At 47.2% G+C, this 19114-nt stretch overlaps 1 protein-coding gene and 1 long non-coding RNA gene across 3 annotated transcripts; both read left to right on the top strand.

Annotated features, from left to right (window-relative positions):
* The first annotated feature begins 63 nt into the window (after positions 1–63).
* LOC115051179 (multidrug resistance-associated protein 4-like) lies at positions 64–12771 on the top strand. Its single transcript, XM_029514513.1, has 32 exons — positions 64–473; positions 726–1045; positions 1897–2007; positions 3416–3536; positions 3709–3933; positions 4342–4431; positions 4506–4669; positions 4785–4910; positions 6220–6469; positions 6850–6957; positions 7047–7136; positions 7219–7410; positions 7543–7637; positions 7709–7795; positions 7889–7985; positions 8083–8301; positions 8412–8549; positions 8857–8894; positions 8996–9111; positions 9203–9349; positions 9579–9658; positions 9728–9878; positions 9961–10080; positions 10203–10313; positions 10408–10508; positions 10604–10795; positions 10883–11038; positions 11303–11392; positions 11468–11640; positions 11721–11826; positions 12050–12184; positions 12285–12771. Exons 2-32 carry the CDS (start codon positions 771–773, stop codon positions 12300–12302), a joined length of 4122 nt encoding a protein of 1373 aa, XP_029370373.1. The 5' UTR covers positions 64–473; positions 726–770; the 3' UTR covers positions 12303–12771.
* Positions 12772–14467: 1696 nt separating this feature from the next.
* LOC115055644 (uncharacterized) lies at positions 14468–16128 on the top strand. Of its 2 annotated transcripts, none has more exons than XR_003841707.1 (5): positions 14468–14763; positions 14913–14958; positions 15076–15129; positions 15430–15514; positions 15650–16128. It is a non-coding gene; the product is annotated as an uncharacterized LOC115055644 (long non-coding RNA). The 2 variants fall into 2 exon arrangements; XR_003841706.1 differs by having other exon boundaries at positions 15647–16128.
* The last annotated feature ends 2986 nt before the right edge of the window (positions 16129–19114 follow it).

The following is a 19114-nucleotide window of genomic DNA, read 5'->3' as shown; positions in this document are numbered from 1 at the left end:
GTGCGCTGGGGGGGGGGGGGGGGAGGCTGAAGTCAAAAGTTGGGGTCAGCCTTGCATGTTTTCTTCCAGGACTCATGTGATACCAATGTTCCGGACCTGCTGTGACCTACTTTGCTTTTCATAACCAGATCATACTTGAGCAGCTCCAGATCCGATCTTAAGTTTGCCCGTGTCTCCCTGCACACGATTCCTCTGCAGGGCATCTTTCCGCGGCTGTTGATGACACGAAGACTGGGCGGTTCAGCGGAGTGAACCGGACTCACGCTGACGGTCAGGTACCGGTTTGGCTGCAGTCCACGTGCCTGAACCCGAAGTAATAGGCGATTGCACGTGATAGCTACTTTGGAGAGCAGGCGTGGTGAACAGGCGGCGCATTTATGTGCAGCTAGTTTTTTGGACTTTGAGTTTACAGTTATCAAATCCGGAGGCAAACGGATTTCACGCACGGTAGACACGTGACGAAGATTGCTTCAGTCAGTGACTTTACAGAATGAGAGCCAATTATATAAGTAGTTTCCTAAAGATGCCCAGCAGAGGTATATGTGTGTGTGTATATATATATATATATATATATATATATATATATATATAAGGTGCTTAAAGAGAGGAGAGGTTGCTGCCGAACAATGTATGAAATACATGATATGATAATTAGGTGGTTGGTTTTTTTTCCACGTTTGTCTGTCGCGTGCTTTTATTTTTTTTTTTTTTTTTTATTTACCCAGACAGCCAGTTCCTATCACCGCCGTGGAAAATCATATGGACTCGAAATGTGTCAGATGTGGCCCAGCTTTCGTTTCAGGGCTGACGCTCAGCAGAAGAGCGCAGCCGCAGCCCGCAGCGTCACAGGACGGCTCACCTCCGTGTGTGACTCACGTGCGCGCTGTGAGGCGGCGCAGACCCCCGCTGCGTCAGGACAGTTGCGCCTCCTGAGCGGCGGCGCAGCGCAAACTCCAGAGTCCGATCTGAGCATGGCGGCGTCCGAGGGAGGCGGCGGGCGCAACCCGCTGGCTACTGCCGGCTTTTTCTCCAGGCTCTTTGTGTGGTAGGAGATTTCATCACAATGTTGTTGTTGTTGTTGTTGTGTGAAATGAGCAAATCCGTTCAAAGTGGCTGAGAAATCTCTTCCGCACTTATGTTTCGCTGATGTTTTGTCGGTTGTTTTGTTGACAGCAGCTTCAGGCTGATTTTAAATTGAGGAATTTGAGTCATTCAGCTTGAACTACCTGTTGCTCAACTGCAAACGGTTCATGCCAGTTTTACTCAGTAGAACTTGTGTGAGCAAACAATTGATTCATAATTTCTCGCTTGCTTTGTTACACTGGCAAACGTTTTCAGTTCACTAATGAAGAAAAAAAAAAAACAACAACAAATGACAGAAATATCACTCGTCTCTTCACTGCACAGACCTACAGTGTTGGTGTGCTTCCACTGGAGGTTGACTCTCAGTGTACAGACTGATGCTGGTGGGTCACGTGTTTTAGTCCTGCAAAGATCTGACCGAGCACGTAAGGACTCCAAGCAGGGGTCCTTACATGCTCGATCATGCATCAAGGGTTTTCCTGCAAAGAAGAACAAGTGGTGTGTACGTAGCCCACTGTGGTCAAAAAGTTCAATAAACACTGTGAGGCATCATAGCACACGTGTTTATTCTCCAAGAGCTTCAGACTAAATGCAAAAAAGAAAAAAAATAAGATGGTTTCTCAGCTGGGTTGCCTCAATGGAAACGCAACACTTATGGTGCTTGCGACGTACAACAATGTTTCTTGGAATTTCTTATGCAGCTCCTGCAGTTTGGACATTGCACTTGGTTTGGATTTGGATTGTGATTTTGGTGAGTTGTGCAGAAAGGGAAACCTTTTTGCTGTTTGATGATTTATCCTTCATTCGTTTCAGCTGGCTAACCCCACTGCTGCGCGTCGGCCGCAAGCGGAGGCTGGAGGAAAGCGACGTGTACCGAATTCTCCCAGATGACCGGTCCGAAATAGTCGGAGGGAAACTACAAAGGTACTGTAGAGCTGAAATGAATCTCCCGCCAAAATGGGAAAGGGATCGAGCGCAGATGAGATTAGCTTTGGCCCTTTTTGTACATTGGCTGAGTGTTGACAGTCTGGTCGAGGTTGTTATTCAGGTGAACGTCCAGTTACTTGTTAGATTCTGTTTCAAATTTTGTTCCCTGGATGCCGTGTCACACACACACACAGCCTTTTGTCCTCACAAACTGTGGCCTGTTGGAGAGGACGTCCACGGGCCACGTGGTTATTTGGTGGCACACCCCCGCACGGTCCGGCTCGCCCCTCAGGAGTTATGGCTGAATGGTGTCGATGGCACTGGAGGAACTGTAGGACATGACAGGGACGTGTGCACGAGGAGGACGACGGCCCCCTCAAACCTTGCGCTCGGCCGGTAGGCGAACTGCAGCGGGTCCAAAGATGAGGTCACCGGGGGCCGCAGGGGACGGAGGAACAGCCCCTCCGAGGTCTTTGCCAGGCGCGCTGGGACGAGATGATTTGGGCATTTCTTTACCTGGGTTGTGGAGAACACCGTGCTGGAGGGGGATGGGGGCGGCAGTGAGTGAGCAGAGTTGTTGTGGAGGGGCAGCGGGGCTGGTTGGGTGGGGGGAGGGGTGGCCGATTGTTCAAATGTGTCGAAGAATCTGTTGAGGTCTTTCATCCACTCCTGGTCTCCAGCCAGCTCAGGTCTGGAGTAGTTATGTCCTGAGATTGAGTTTATGCTTCTCCAGACCACAATGACGTTGTTGTGCTGCAGTTGTTCTTCCATCCTTCTCCTGTAGCTACCTTTCCCCTCTCTTAATCTTCAGTTCTTCCTGCATTCTTTATCTGCTCCCTGTCCCCCGACCCAAGGGCCCTCCTTTTGTCCCTGAGGAGGGCTTTTATATGACTCGGTTTGTTGTTTGAGAGCACTTACTGGCTTGGTGGTCGATGTAAGCGTCATTGATAGCTGATGTGTTTCCAGTAAGATTTAGAAAATAGCTTCAGAAATAGAAATATCGTCGATGACCTGAATGAACTCTTTGGATCGAGGCAGCCGCTGCCAGCCACACACGCAGTTCATCAGAGCATTCTCATATTGACAACGTGATGTTTGTGTATGTGTGCTATATGCTATTAGTCCCTGTGAAGAGAAAGATCATTTGTCATTTTTGGCCTTAATGCCACTTTGAATGCCGCTCACATAGGGTGAATCTTGCTGGTTTTCAACTCACTGAACAGAAAAAGAAAAAAAAAAGACATGATATGAATCAAAATGAGACACCTGTGAAGTTCACTTATAAATGATCTAAAGTCAAGTGATAATTAACACGTGAGTAAAATATTCCCCACCGAGTTATGCTTTGATGGCGAACCTGGTCCAGTGCACGGTCAACGCGGTGCTGTATGTTCTTTCTTTCCAGCCTTTGGAACCACGAGGTGAAAAGGGCCGCAAAGGAACCGAGGAGGCCGGACCTCACCAGAGTCCTCGCGAAGTGTTACGGGGGCTCCTACGCTTACGCTGGGGCGTTTGCATTTTCTCTGGTATGTCCTGCGACTTGACAGGTTGTCAAGAGAAGTAGAGTAGGGGCATGTTATGAGTGAAATTAGAATGACGTTCATAGCGTGTATATAAACATTGAATGGAAGCCCGGTCGCTCGAGGGCAGCTATTGACAATTAATCCATTGTCTGTTGTGTGTTTCCTGCCGTTAAAGGAGGCCATTAAAGTGATCCAGCCACTTCTTCTGGGGAAAATAATACTCTACTTTGAGGGTTACGACCCAGATGACCAACAAAGCCTTTGCTTGGCGTGCGCTTATGCCACCGCCTTGTCCCTCTCCACCTTCGGCCTGACGATCCTTCAACATCTCTACTACTACAACGTACAGAGGATAGGCATGAAGATGAGAGTCGCCACGTGTCACATGATCTACAGGAAGGTCAATGAAACACATACAAACGCAAAAACACAAAGGAAGCAGGATTGCGGTGCTGAAATAAGACGACATGGCAGGAATACAGCATATAACTCTTATGAAAAGAAAAGAGATCAGGCCACGTGATCATAAGAGTGATTTTTCTTTGAGATTTGAACGATGTCTGAAGTACAGAACAAGTGCGTAAGTGTGTTTTTGTGGGTCTGCTTGAGGATTTTCTATATCCCTTGCATAAAGGAAAGTCTAGAGTTTTCTAAAGGAGACAATATAGGAAGCACTTTTCTTTCCTTTCCTGGTCTCCCAAACTTTATTCAGGAACGCTTCCTTCCACGTCCAAAGCAAAGACAGATTTTCCGGTCGTTGACCGGACTCCAGTCAAACTCATGACACCGGTTTGAATTCTGTCAGCAGGCTCTCAGGCTCAGCAGCGAATCCATGGGACAAACCACCAGCGGACAAATCGTCACCCTCTTTTCAAATGATGTCAACCGCTTTGACGAGGTGAGTCGGATACAACGACTTACTGAAGCGTTTTAAAGTCGACGACTTGTCGTCACGGTCCGGTCCCTCTGCAGATCACACTCAATCTGCATTACCTGTGGGTGGGACCTCTCCAAGCGACGGTGATCATCGTTTTCCTTTGGTACGAGATCGGCCCCACTTGTTTGGCCGGCGTGGTGGCGGTCGCCCTCATGATGCCCCTGCAGACCTGGTTTGGAAAGCTCTTTGGCATCTTCAGGTAGGAAACGAGTCTGTAATAATGGATTTCGTGACCAATCCCTCTTTAGTTGTCCTTAATATGTTGAAATGTATTGATTGATTTTTGGTATTATAATTCTAATTTTTTTTTGCAGGAGCAAAACAGCAGTCTTCACAGACAACAGGATTCGCATCATGAACGAAGTGATGTCTGGCATCAGGATTATCAAGATGTACGCCTGGGAGAAACCATTCTCAGACCTGGTGACTGAAGTGAGAAGGTATATCTGTAGAATAACATGAATATAAGTAATGGCAAATAAGTCGAACCCGTCGGTGGCAATCTGGCAAACAAGTGGTGAAAGTTTTCTCTTTGTCTTTCATGCAAATCTCTAACATGATGTCAGTGATTAAAAGAAGAAAAAAAAAAAGGATTTACAGTTACAGAAATGTAATCACATCAAGCGATAGTGCTGATTGTATTTGATTTGAGTACTGTTAAATGTTAAAGCTGTAGGGTAAGTTATCACAGGTTGCTTATAAATCAATAACTACTCCCATTCTCCTCCTTTCTAGCAGCTTAACTGGAAGTCAATGATCTGAAGTAATACATCACTAGAAACCAACACTGATGGTTCCCCCTCCCCCCAAGACTGGAACAGTAGACTTCAAAGCGTGTTACTTTTTATCAGCAGCGTGAACTTTTTCAGCCTCTGCCCGAGGCCACGCCATATAAATGGTGATACGAGAGTCGAGGGGAATAATTCACATAACTGAAAATGCAATAAAACGGAAGCTTCTGCACCGACGCCCTGAAAAACACACAAAGCCGTTTTAAAATGATGTTTTGTGACGCTTGGCTGAAATGCTTAGTCTGGCTCAGTTGGTTTGGCCAGTTTTAGTTCCAAAATGAAAGGAATGCCTTCTCTTCCTTTGAAGTGTATCCTGACTCCCTTTTCTACTCGATTTAATACGCCCAGCTGTTTGTCATTCTGCGCTGCTGTAATCCTGCAATTCCCTGATGTTGTTGTAATATAAACAAGAAACTTTGTGAACTATTTGTAATATGTGATACTATTTAAGTTGGAGTAGAAACGTTTGAACGTGAATTTCAAAGAGGAAAATAAGAATAAACTGAAGAATTTAGTGTGATGGTTGTCGGGTCTTGTGACAGGCCAATTCTCTTGTGACATATCTGACTTTTTCTTGGAAAAACAGAAGCTCCTGCTATTTGGGAATTGCAATTTCAGTTATATTGTGATTAACGGTGTAGCGCTATCATAAGAAATTGTCTGCATACCAGATCTGATGAAAATACTTGGGGAAAAAAAGAATTCCGAAAGACGTGTGAGCACACTTTTTTCTTGAAAAGCTTCAAAAGTGGCCCAACTATTGAGCGTGCGGCTGTATTATGACATTACAATACATCCAGGAGCACGAGCTGTCTGGGCCACCGTACGGTTCAGATGTTTCGAAACAGTGATGTTGCAGCAGGACCACCCAGTTTGAAATCAGATGGTCTCAGCTGAGAATTTGAAAACGACGATCAGTGTTAAAACAAACTTGTTTCGACTTTTTGTCCGTTCCCAGGAAAGAAATCCGTCAGATACTGAACAGCTCCTACCTGCGAGGACTCAATATGGCCTCCTTCTTCGCCAGCAGCAAGATCATCGTCTTCATTACTTTCACCGTGCACGCTCTCCTGGGCAACAGCATCACCGCCAGCAGCGTGTTTGTCACCGTGTCTCTCTACGGGACAATTAAGCTGACAGTCACCCTGTTCTTCCCTCTGGCTGTGGAGAAGGTGTCAGAAACCAGCGTCAGCATTCATAGGATCACGGTACCTTTGTTATGTTTTTCTCATCAGTGAAATCAGACACTTTACGTTTTACGGCTCATATTATAGTCCTTTTTTACGATATAGCTAGAAAGCCTCAAAAGTTTGACTTTTGCGTCGGTGAATGTTTTCATGTGAACCGTGCCAGCAGTCAAACTGATTGATGTATTATCCGTTTATATGCGCTGTTGAGCATATAAACGTAAGATCTGCCTGTTTTGGTTACAGATTATTTTACAAATAACTCCAAAGAGTCTGGATGTTGTGCTAATTTAGTGCTAATATATATAATTTTTAAAGGAATTTTCTGCAGTTTAGGTTTGTGGAAAGTTAAAATCAGGCCACTGAAAACAGAAAGATGTTATTGATTAACCTTTTTCTAGAATTTCCTCCTGCTGGAAGAAGTGCAGAGAGAATCGTGCGAGCCGCCTCTGGAGGGAAAGAGGGAAAGCTCCATTGAGATTGAGAAGTTGACCTGCTACTGGGATAAGGTGAACATTAGCTATCTAAATTACTTTTTTATCCTCAGCGCCGAAGTGATCTGCAGTCTTTAGATTCTTCTTCTTTTTGTCCTCGTCAGAATTTGGATGCTCCTTCTCTCCAGAACGTGTCAGTTACTGTGAAGCCCCACCAGCTCCTGTGCGTAATTGGACCAGTGGGGGCTGGAAAGGTCAGTTTAATTGTATAAACCAGTTTTGACCAAAGAGCCAATCGGACCTCTAACGTGCCTTTAACGTCCGTGTTCCCGGAAGTCCTCTCTGCTCAGCGCCATCCTGGGAGAACTGCCTCACGACAAGGGGTCGCTGAACGTCAGAGGTCAGCTGAGCTACGCCGCCCAGCAGCCCTGGGTCTTCCCGGGCAGCATCCGCAGCAACATCCTGTTCGGGCGGGAGCTCCACCCCCAGAGGTACGAGAGAGTGATCAGAGCCTGCGCTTTGAAGAAGGTGAGACATTGACATCTGTTCACTCGGCCGTCGTCTATCCCGGGTTTAAAAAACAAAAGAGAGCGTGCGCGTTGTTTGCCGTGTGCTTTGTGACGCCACTCACTGTCTTTGCTCTGTCTTTTTTGGGCGCAGGACCTGGAGCTGCTCCCAGACGGAGACCAGACGCTCATCGGAGACCGAGGGGCCACGCTCAGCGGGGGCCAGAAAGCTCGCGTCAACCTGGCCAGGTAAGAGGAGTCGTCGCTCCCGGCCTGCCTGGATTTCCCGAGGGTACTAACTGGGGGACGTATCTTTTCAGGGCAGTGTATCAGGACGCAGATATCTACCTCCTAGATGACCCTCTAAGCGCGGTGGATTCAGAGGTTGGAAAGCACCTGTTTGAGCAGTGAGTGGTCACCAGACCTCGAGCTATGAGTTTGCACGTTGGCGCTGTTTTTTGCACACCGGACTGGACTAATTCTACCGCGTTTGCCATCAGGTGCATCTGCGGGCTCCTGAAGAACAAGTCTCGGGTCCTGGTCACTCACCAACTGCGGTACCTCAGAGCGGCCGACCAGATTCTGGTCCTGAAGGAGGTTTGTGATTATCGATCAGCTTTATTAGCAGATGTTTAATGTGAATAGGAGAGACGCGTTCACACGCTCCCACGTGTTTTCCCCGCCTGCGTCTCAGGGTCACGTCACGGCCGCCGGCTCCTACGGCGAGCTGAGCTCCTCCGGCCTGGATGTGGCGTCTCTGCTGAGAAGCGAAGAGGAGCAGGAGCAGTGGGCTCGATCGGCCGACCCCGACAAACTGTCTCTGCGCAGCCAGAGGACCGCCCGCTCTCAAGGTTCCTTCTGCTCTCGCAGCAGCCTGCTGCTGCCAGAGACAAACAGCACAGATCAGCTTCCTGTGGGTGCATGTATTTCAAAACGAAGGCAGTTCTCCCGCCATTTCAGTCGCGCGGGCTATCCCGAAGTTTCAGGAAGAGTTGACTTGCGGTCTGGATTGTGTATTTTCAGGCCAAAGCGGTTTGCACCGCGGCAGAGGAGACTCGGGCGGAAGGAGACGTGAGCGGCCGCATCTACCTGAAGTACCTGACTGCCGGCTGCAGCTTCCCGGTCTTACTGCTCATCTTAATCATCAGCGTCACAGCCGAGGTGAGAGTTGCTCGGACCTCCGATGTCTATAATTTTAGGCAGAAGAAAGAAGCAAACCTTAAAGTCAGATGAAATGGCCTGAAATAAAATACAGACGTCTTAGAAGAGCTCAACCAAGATCTAGAAAACAATGGCAGATCAATATCAACATCTCTTTTGTGTTTATTTCCTCGAATCCTTTTTTTTTGACAATCTCTGTCTGTTATACATTTCCTGTTATCCTAGAGCTCCTCCTCCTCCTTCTTCTTCTTCTTTTTTGTGTTTGATGAGAATAATCTTAATGAAGTGAACTGTGTCCATTCACCAGGCTGCGTATATTCTCCAGGACTGGTGGCTGGTTTACTGGTTAGTATGTCAGCTTGTTACTCTCACATAATTGTCACGTTCCTGCCTGTTTTATTGTGACAGCTGTGAAGTGTAATTGTTTGTTTGTGTTTATCTGTCAGGGCCAAAGAAATGTACTTTAACAGGTCCACTGAAGCTCTGAGCGTTAAAAGTGAAGTGAACGCGACTCACTCAGCTCCAGAGTTCACACTCACCTTTTATCTGGGCATTTACTCAGGTACACTTTCACTTAGCCTTTCTCTAGTTGTCTGCCACGTATACGTGAGATGCGCGTTAAACGTCTTCTTGCCGCCATTCCCGCCTTTCAGGTTTGACGGCAGTCACCGTGGTCTTTGGTTACGCCAGGAGCTTGGTTATCTTTCACGGGCTGGTCAGATCAGCTCAGAACCTGCACAACAGCATGTTCAACGCCGTCCTCCGCGCACCTGTCGTGTTTTTTGACGTCAATCCCATAGGTGAGTCCTCCCATACGGTACGGTTTTGTTTTAGGGGTTGGTAAATAGAAGAGGAGAGGATCAGTTTGTTTGTGTCGGAACCAAGAGTTGTCTGAAAATAAGGTGCGGGCCTCGAAACCTTTCAAGGACTCGAGGTTCTGCCACTTGAGCTGCTCGTTTTACACGTTCAGGCTTGACTTTGTGCGATGAGTAAGAAGTTGATGGGACGGGTCTTTTCTGGACTTTGCAGGAAGAATTCTCAACAGGTTTTCCAAAGACATTGGCCAGGTGGATTCGATGTTGCCCATCACCTTTGTTGACTTTTATCAGGTGAGTGAGTCTTTATTTTATCCAAACTGTTGTTTTTGAGTGTCTGACCGTTCTGTTTCTTCTCTGCAGTTATTTTTGCAGAACGTCAGCGTGGTGGCAGTTGCGGCTTCGGTCATCCCTCTTATACTGATCCCCGTCGTTCCTCTGCTTCTCGTCTTCCTGTACCTGAGACGCTTTTACCTCAGCACGTCCCGGGATATCAAACGTCTCGAGTCCACAAGTACGCTGACGTCTCCCAGGCTGCAGAGAGCTAAACTGTGGGCTCAGAGCAAACGTTTGACTCTTGTCACGTTCTCCCGCAGCTCGGAGTCCGGTCTTGTCCCACCTGTCGTCGTCCCTTCAGGGTTTGCCGACCATCCGAGCCTTTGGGGCCGAGCGGAGGTGGAAGAAAGCGTTTGACGCCCATCAGGACCTGCACTCAGGTTCTCTTTCTGTGGTTTGCAAAATTGCCAGCGGCTTTTCAAGCGGGGCTACAGGTGACAGATGACGATGTAATTGTTGCAATCATGTCATTTGACTGATATGACCTTTGACCCACTCTCAGGGGCCTGGTTCCTGTTCCTGATGACATCCCGCTGGTTCGCCCTTTGCCTCGACAGCATTTGCGCCGTCTTCATTACATCGACAGTATTTGGCTGCATCTTACTCAGAGACGGTGAATAGAACCGTTTGGCCGGTTAAGGCTCGCAATATCTTTGATCCGCTCGTTCGACGTGCGAGTCACCGTGTCGAACGGTCGTCTGTTTCAGGGCTGGAGGCCGGAGAGGTCGGCCTGGTTCTCACGTACGTCGTGACGCTGATCGGTAACTTCCAGTGGACCGTGAGGCAAAGCGCAGAAGTGGAGAACGCGGTGAGAGCCGGACGAGAGGAGCGAGGATTTGAGGAAGCTCGATTTGCGACCTCAAACGACCTCTCGTCCCCTCACACGACCTCTTGTCCCCCCAGATGACGTCGGTGGAGAGAGCGGTGGAGTACACGGAGCTGAAGAGCGAGGCGCCCTGGGAAAGCCAGAAGCGTCTGCCGTCTGACTGGCCGAGCCGGGGGAAGGTGACCTTTGACAGGGTGAACTTGTCCTACAGCCGCGACGGCCCGCCGGTCCTCAAGGACATCAGTGCCTCCTTCGAACCCAACGAGAAGGTGAGATTTGCGAGTTTGCACGAAGCCGCCTCGCCACGAACGCCAACGGAAGCCAATGGTATTTTTTCCATCCATCTCGCACATCAGGTCGGCATCGCGGGGAGAACGGGCGCCGGGAAAAGCTCGCTGGTGTCAGCTCTGTTCCGTCTGGCGGAGCCTCAGGGAGAGATCCGCATCGACGGCGTGCTGACCTCACAGATAGGCCTCCGTGAACTTCGCCAGAAGATGACCATCATTCCTCAGGTGTAGATAAAGCTGGTAGTGGAGCGCATGTGACTATTGTACTCTTTAATTTAGAGTAGAATAGTCATTTCAAAGACACATGCCGCACCTATTACGTTGAGAAGCTCATCGACATCAGCAATTCCAAGAACAATGAAATAGCCTTATTTGCCCGGTCTGTGTAGTTAGAATGCCGGACCGTTTACGGTCAACGATACGGTCGAGCCTAAACCAGATAGCGGCGAATGTGGTTTAGGTTTGACCCGTCTCTGCTCTGTCCTCCAGGACCCGGTGTTGTTTACTGACACCGTGAGGAAAAACCTGGATCCCTTGAACCAGCATACCGACGAGGACTTGTGGACTACTCTGGAGGAGGCAAGCATCCAGTGAGTAAAAGGAAGACCCGTTGATGTCGTTCCTCCCTGACTCCACATATTCCCGCGTCTCCAGGTTCAGCTCAAGTCCACCGTGGAGGAGCTGCCCGGAAAGCTGGACGCGACGCTGGCCGAATTTGGCTCCAACTTCAGCGTGGGCCAGAGGCAGCTGGTTTGCCTCGCAAGAGCCATCCTCCGGAAGAACCGCATCCTCGTCATCGACGAGGCCACAGCGAACGTGGACCCCGGGTAACTCGGGTGGCACCCATCGCCCCCGTCACCTTGCCTGCCGTCCCAAGCGCCTCCCCTGACATCCTATGTCTCCTCAGGACAGACGAGTTGATCCAAAGGACCATACGGGAGAAGTTTAGAGAATGCACCGTCCTCACCATCGCCCACCGCCTCAACACCATCATAGACAGCGATCGCATCATGGTGAGTTCTCTGATCCAGATCCATCATTTGGGGAGGATGCGCTGCCACACTTTATTTTGTTCCAGGAAACGTGACACATCTTGTCGCGTTGACATAGACGCTGTAGAAACTGTTCTTTGGACAACAACGGTATCGCTGGACAGTAGACGCAGTCCAGCCGTATGAACTTGATAGAACCCGGTTGAGTCCGATTTCCAGATTTTCACGTGGATCCCGTTCTCAGGTGCTGGACAGCGGGGCCATCCGGGAGTTTGATAGTCCCGTCACGCTGCTGCAAAACAAAGAGAGCGCTCTCTACAAGATGGCGCAACAGACGGGGCCGGCCGAGGCGGCGGCGCTGCTGGAGTCGGCCAAACAGGTGGGCGAAGGCGTGTGCGATTGTGCGCACGTGCATAGTTTTCTCCATTTGTTTGGCTGTGTTAAATGGTGAAGGGGTGTTTTTGTCCACATGTTTGCAGATTGCTCATCGTTTGTGACAGCGGATGTGAGTGTTGGCGAGGCGCAAGATCTACCAGAGACTTTTGGGTTGAACCCAATTAAGCGTAATTCCAAGTGCCACAGTAAGCCACATTAGTTTTTGTACAAGCTTTTGTTCAGACAAACTTGCTATGTAATATTCAACTGTGTTCTGGTACTTTATTCAAACACTGTGTAGAGTTTACTGTAATGTTAATGTACATAAGGTGAAATGTTTTATTTAAGAAGAGAGCAGCAATGTGAAATGTGCATTTGTTTATGGAGGATTTGACAAAACACTTGGAACTAAGAGCGAAAGCGTCAGAACTGAGCAATGTAAAGCACGCTCTGATTCCGATTTGTTGAAACTGTCATTAAAGTTTGTGGTGGAAAAACAGAAAAGTTTTGCAGCGGAAGAATCTCCTTCGAGCACGTTAACATATCAAAGAGATTGTGACAGAGCTGCTCCCAGAAGGCGCTTTGAGGCCGTGCGGCCGTTTTTGGAGGGCATCGGCGTGCCGAGCAGTGTTTTTCTTTCCACATGAGCGGAATATCAGCCACTTCTCTCACAGACATGACTCACAGGCTCGCAGGCTCCCTCAGCTCTGAGGAAATCCCACCTCTCGAGAAGCTTTGGCCTCCAAGTGTGCTAGCCATCTGAGCGGGTGAGGCAGCAGCGCCTCCACTGCCACCGGTACGAGGATGTGGGAAGTGGTGGGGCAAAGTGGCGAGTCAGACGTGTGTTTGCTCACAGAGCTGTCTCAAGGAGCGACCGTCTGCTACTTCAAAGGGGCCAAAAGTGTTGGTGTGGGAGAAATGTGGGTTGGGTTTGAAGGAGCTGAAGCACCATGGTTGTTACGGTGAAGTGTGTGTGGATGATAGGTGCTCCCCTCTGCCTGCGCTATTTAGTAAAAGGAGAGCGTATGGCTTGGTGTTGGTGCCAAATGTCCTCTGGGTCAGAACCTGGTGACGCCCCCCTGCAATTGAATGTAAATGTAATGTGTTCCTTGCTAGCTCTCTGTTTTTATTTTCACAGCAAAGCTCTGCCAGAACCGTCCAGCTGCCTGACTGCCTGAACTGTTAGTAAATGTGAAACATTAACACGTATTATCCTGCAACTCCCTGTTTAACTGTGGTGATTTAAATGCTGATGAATCACTGATGAGAATGGGTGAAAGGAGTGATGTTTAACTAATCCAGGTGAGAGAGTTCAAGATGTCGATATGCAATTTCAAGCACTAGTCCAAAATGCAGCAAATGAAGGAATTTCAGTGTTTATGAAATGATAAACAGTAAATATACAGGGTGATGTATGTGTGTTAACATTTGATGTTCCGTGCAATGATATGGGACAGAAGATATTTTGTATGAGAGGAAATGATTTTTAGTTATTCTACAGGTTGATCATACAGTCACGTGAAGAACTGTGTCTCAGCACCATCATGTTCTGTTTGTGTAAGCGATGTTATTGTCATATTAGTTGTATTGCACTTGCCACGAAGCAACGCAGTAGGCAGATGTTAACTCTGTGCTCATTCTGTGCCCGATCAGGGATTTATTAACAAGTCTGTCATGAGCATCATTTTTCTTTATTGGAGTTTATTCAGTCCAGTGAGAACATAGCACCTCTGAGACATCCACCTTTAGGAAACGAGGACAAATATCTTAGCCAGAACAACAACAACAATTTGCCACTACTCCTGGTTTGTCACCAAAGAAAAGGTGGAAAAGTATCTCCCAGGAAATCCCCTGAGGTAGGAGTTATCCCTGCTGCTTCTTTGTCCATCCCGCCTGCTGCACGGTCAAGGCCAATGCAGAAATGCTGGTATCTGTTTCAGGAATGACAATATGACAATATTACTTTTTCTTTGGAAATGGGCCTTCCTGTTGAGACCTGCAGAAGCAAAACAGGAGCCTGCTTCAGCCAGGCTTTTACACCCTCACCAGCTCTGCCCACAGCCTTTGTCAACAATGATGTTGACAAAAGCTGTTATTGCCCCAATAAAAGCTGAAGCAGTGTTTGGGAAGGGGGAAAAAAAAGGTGACACAAGACAAGCAAGAGTAATGCACGCAGTTTAATAGACATTGTTGACAGACGGACAAACAGCGCAGCATCAATTCCTGCAGAGCTTGTCATGTAATTTCTCAGTTAGTCTGCCGTGACATATTGACGTCTACACGGTATGTCGTGCGGCCGGTGCCGTTCACCTCGGTCACGTGAGACGAAGTCGGTCATGTTGCAATGACCACATGGATGACCGACAGTCGGGGGAGGGCAAAGGCTTCGGAAGGATCTGACCGTGTGGAGAGAGAGAGAGTGTGTGTGTGTGTGTGTGTGTGTGTGTGAGAGAGAGAGAGAGAGAGAGTGCGCCTGCGCCATCCCCACAGGTGTGCTGATTGCTAATTGACCGGCTCGTCTTCTTAAAGTCTGTCCAGCCGGTCTTTCCGTCAGATGTCCGCCGCGTGCCTCCCGAAAACAAGGTAGGAACTGAAGAGCTGTGGGGTTTATTTTGTGTGGCAGTCAGCGTTTGTCTTAGTTCATGTCGGACAGGCATGAGCTTTGGAAGTTGTTTGCTTGTGTCACATTGGAGTAAGCGTCTTTAGCAAACGCTACCTTTCTCTGTTTTCAGCAGGTCGCTGGGAAATGGCAGCGAGGAAGCGGCTCAGAAGTCACAGGTAGGTCTTGTTCAGGCAGACATTTAAACAACGCCGAAGTGCAGTTTGTTGGCGTGATTGTGCTGGTTGTGTGGGTTTAGTTAAAAACTTAAATTTCTTTTTTAAATTCTGTCACAGCGCCATGTTTGATCCGACTTCAACAAGGGATGAACAAAGGCTCGTCCTCCCCTGGTAAGAGTCCATGTTTGTTGCTTTACTGATTGTCACACAATATTTGTAGTTTTTTATTTATTTTTTTGTTTCATTCAAATCAGAATAAAAAAATACTTTTATGTAATCCCAACGGGTAACTCATGAGCATGGCACACAGATGCATGCAGACAAAACCACAAGTATGAAATAAATACAACTTGAACTCTGCTCCTTGAGGAGAAGAGTTTAGTGAAGTGGGCACAAATCAGCTGCTAACATGTAATGGAAATGTGTTGCTTTAGATGTGAACTTCCTGACTCTCTGCTCCTCCTGTTACAGGAGGCGCTCACGCTGCTGTGGCGGCCATTACTGATGTCATCAATCATCACGGCAGTCTGGATGCCACCTGGTGCATGGATAGAAGGTAAGGTGACTTAGCTTAGCACAAACATGCACAAGCTGAAGGTGTTGCTGGTTTGATTGCGGTAGCTAGTTTAAGCAGTTGTTGCTATTGGTTTGGTGGGATTTGAATGGAAATATAATGAGCTGTTTCCAGCAGGTGTCAGAGCTTGCCATCTGAGTGACGTCCCTCCCCAGCTGGCATGGCAGCATCTTGGTGTTCTGGACCCCTCCCCAAAGGCGACCAGCATCGTCAGCGATCATTTATCTGTCAGCTGTTGGTTATTGGTTATTTAGGGTTTAAAGCATCATGTGTTAAGGAAAGGAATACCAAGATGGTGCCAGGAAAGCTGCCGGTGACGAGACGGCTCAGTGAAGTTTGACTAGATGCCGGAGACAAGTTGCTAATTAGTTGATATTGACTATTAAAGAGAAGGCGCAAAAACAGTCTTGTTCATACCCATGGTGTTTAGTATTGATGATGGAAGTTATTGTATCTGTGGTTGTAGAATAAAATGGCTTGACAAGTAGGAAAAAATGTGTTCTGCAGACTGATTATGTTAATGTGATAAATAAATGAAGAAAAGATTGTCCAGTTTCATTATTGCATTTCTCCCCCCAAGTATGGCAATGATAGATATAAAAGGAATGGTAATAAAACAAATTTTTATGGCCCCAGCATGTTGTGATAATGAAAGTTCCAGTTTGAATTTAGTACATGTGAGGCTGCATTAGTGTTGGTGAATGGGGGGGGGGGGGGGGGGAAGAATTCACTCACTACTGGTGGTTTCAGGGAGAGGAAGGGCCTTGTGAAGTAGAAGTAGCTGTGTGCAATTTTTGGGAGGCCAAGGCCAGTGGCAGGAACTGTGTGTGTGTGAGAGAAACAATTATTGGAATGAGTGAAGTGTAGCGTCAGAGTTTGCCATCTGAGTGATGTCCCTCCCCAGCTGGCATGGCAGCATCTTGGTGTTCTGGCTCCACCCCCAAGGCGACTAGCATTGTCAGCAATCATTTATCTGTCAGCTGTTGGTTAATGATTATTTAGTGTTTAAAGCATAATGTGTTAAGGAAAGGAATACCAAGATGGTGCCAGGAAAGCTGCTGGTGATGAGATGCCAGAAACAAGTAGCTAAATAGTTGATATAGAATATTAAAGAGAAGGTGCAAAACTCCAAAAACAGTCTTGTTCATACCTATGGTCTTTTGTATTGATGATGGAAGTTATTGTATCTGTGGTTGTAGAATAAAATGGCTTGACGAGTAGGAAAAAGATGTGTTCTGCAGACTGATTATGTTAATGTGATAAATAAATGAAAAGAAGATTGTCCAGTGTCATTATAGCATTTTCTCCCCCTCCCTGTGCAAGTATGGCAATGATAGATATAAAAGGAATGGTAATAGAACATGTTTTTAGGGTCACAACATGTTGTGATAATGAAAGTTCCAGTCTGAAGTTAGTACACGTGAGGCTGCATTAGTGTTGGAGACTCTGAATGGGAGGGGGGGAATCAGCCACTGCTGGTGGTTTTATGGATAGGAAGGGCCTTGTGAAGTAGAAGTAGCTGTGTGCAATTTTTGGGAGGCCAAGGCCAGTGGCAGTAACTGTGTTTGTGAAACAATTATAGGAATGAGTGAATGTGAAATGAGACAACAGGCCTCTAAGCAGCGATGAGGTGAAAGAAGCATTAATTCTGACGGTGTTTGGTGCCCGACGGTTTGTGGGTTGTAGTGTATGCTGTCTGTAGTTAGTTTGGGTCTGTGGTTGTTGTCTTGCTCTGTAGTCAGTGTGCATGTTTTAATGGGTGCTAGGCTTGTCGTGTGTTGTACTTGTCAGTTTGCATGTCTTTGTAACTGTTATTAGTAGTAAGAGTTGTTAATGTGTTGTGTTTGAGTGGGTCAGTAGTTGGAGAATCAGGAAGTGGTGGCTTTGTTTCACTCAGTTGTCTGTTAGCATGCAAGTGTGGTGGTTTAGCATATCTTTAGTCATTTGTATTGGTGTTGTAGGCTTTCCTTTTGCTGCACTTGTCATGTATATGTAGGTTGTCATTCAAAGGTCATGAGTTTGGATGGGTGTCACGGAATGGAGAGATATTGCTTATGTCTGAGGCGCATGATTGGAAAGGCTATGAAGACAACAGAGTAATGAACTAATAATATGTGGTGATATAGTGCAAAAATAATCTGAGTTAGATGAAGCTACTTAATGTAGATCAAATGGGTTGTATGTGAAAGATGTTTTCAGTTTGATCTTGTTCTAATGTTCTAATAATTATGTGGAGCTTGCAGGTCAGTTGGCAGTGTTCCCACATCTTTGCTGAGACAATAGATGCTGGAGTTTGGCCACAGGAGACGAGCAGGTCCCTGCAGCAATGTAAATGAGGCTCAATGTTTTGAGAATGGCCCAAGTATGGCTTTGCACCCCCCCACCCCCCTGCCCATGAAAGAGCAAGCAATGCATGGAGTTTGACAGTGTGCTCAACACAAGTAGTGGAGGGGATTAAGGCCTAGGGCATCATTCTGGTGTTGGACCCTAAATGTTGAGGTTGTTATCACTGTAGTGTTTGGGCAAGTTGTTACATGGTGCTGGCAGTGGGGAGTGTTAGTTGTGAAACTGGTCTTGGATGGTTGGAAGGAGATGCTTAGTTATAACTTTTTGTTTGTGGTTTAGTGTAATATTTGTACCTTTGCAGAATATCAGACTGTCCCTGATGTATCTCCTGGGTAGAAGTAGCTGTTTTGCTGATGCTAGGTCATGTTCAGGATGTCTTTTCCTCACTGTGTGTGCAGTTGTTAGCACTAGCTCCCATGCTGCAGCGGAATGGAAGAGACTTTCCAGCTGCTCACTGGATTAGAAGTTTTCTGTTTGGTTTGATGTAGGTGTGATCTTCCCAGCAGTGATATTCTTTGGAGGCTGTTGTGTTCAAGGGAAGAGGAACTGCCAGCATTTCTGTGCAGGTTGCCATGTAAAGGAGGGGCAGAGCAATGCTTTGAGGCACTGCCTTCCCTCTGAAGCGTCTGGTTTGTGATTGTAAGTCAGTCACTCACTCTGAGAGATAATTGGGTTTTGTATAAATAGAAGTGTAGCATTTGTGTGTAGACTGTTGTTTTGTGCAATGTAGTTGTTGAGATCTACTGTTGCTGGCCACGGTTCAACAAGAAGTGGAAATAGCGAAGGTGAGAGTGGGCCTCTTTGTTGTGTGCTTCTGTGCAGTTTAAGGGTTGATGAGATAATGTTGTTAGTTAAGGTAGATGCAGCTGGTTTGTCGTTGAGGGTTTGCATCCGATGTGTATGTGAGAGTGGAATGCCAGATGTTGGCAGAGGTTAGATGAGAAATGAGCAGTTGGCTTTGTCAACTGTTGTTTTGGTGTCCTGTGACAGGATGATAGTGTTAGAGTGATAGCTGTGGGATGAATGAGTTTAGGGTTAAAAGAGGGTGTGTGTAGTGTGATGAATGTCTTGCATGAATGAATCCTGTGTGATCTGGGTGAATGAGTGATGAAATGATGGATTCTATCCCGATAGCAAGTGCAGTCCTGATCATTTATATGTGCGTGGGTAGGGTAATAGAGAAAGGGGTCTGTGAGGTGAGGTGTGGGCTGCTTTGTCATTAGTTGAGAGTAATGC

The sequence above is a fragment of the Echeneis naucrates genome, chromosome 2 (assembly GCF_900963305.1).
Source record: "Echeneis naucrates chromosome 2, fEcheNa1.1, whole genome shotgun sequence".
In the NCBI taxonomy this organism is placed as follows: domain Eukaryota; kingdom Metazoa; phylum Chordata; class Actinopteri; order Carangiformes; family Echeneidae; genus Echeneis; species Echeneis naucrates.
The sequence above is the reverse complement of the archived record's forward strand: the minus strand, read 5'-3'. Positions and strand labels throughout refer to the sequence as shown.

Bases quoted from the DNA above. Each gene is read 5' to 3' on its own strand.
- LOC115051179 (XM_029514513.1), top strand. From the start codon at position 771: ATGTGTCAGATGTGGCCCAGCTTTCGTTTCAGGGCTGACGCTCAGCAG. The intron at 4,911-6,219 runs GTATATCTGTAG...GTCCGTTCCCAG, and splicing joins CTGGTGACTGAAGTGAGAAG to GAAAGAAATCCGTCAGATAC. The intron at 10,081-10,202 runs GTTCTCTTTCTG...ACCCACTCTCAG, and splicing joins CCATCAGGACCTGCACTCAG to GGGCCTGGTTCCTGTTCCTG.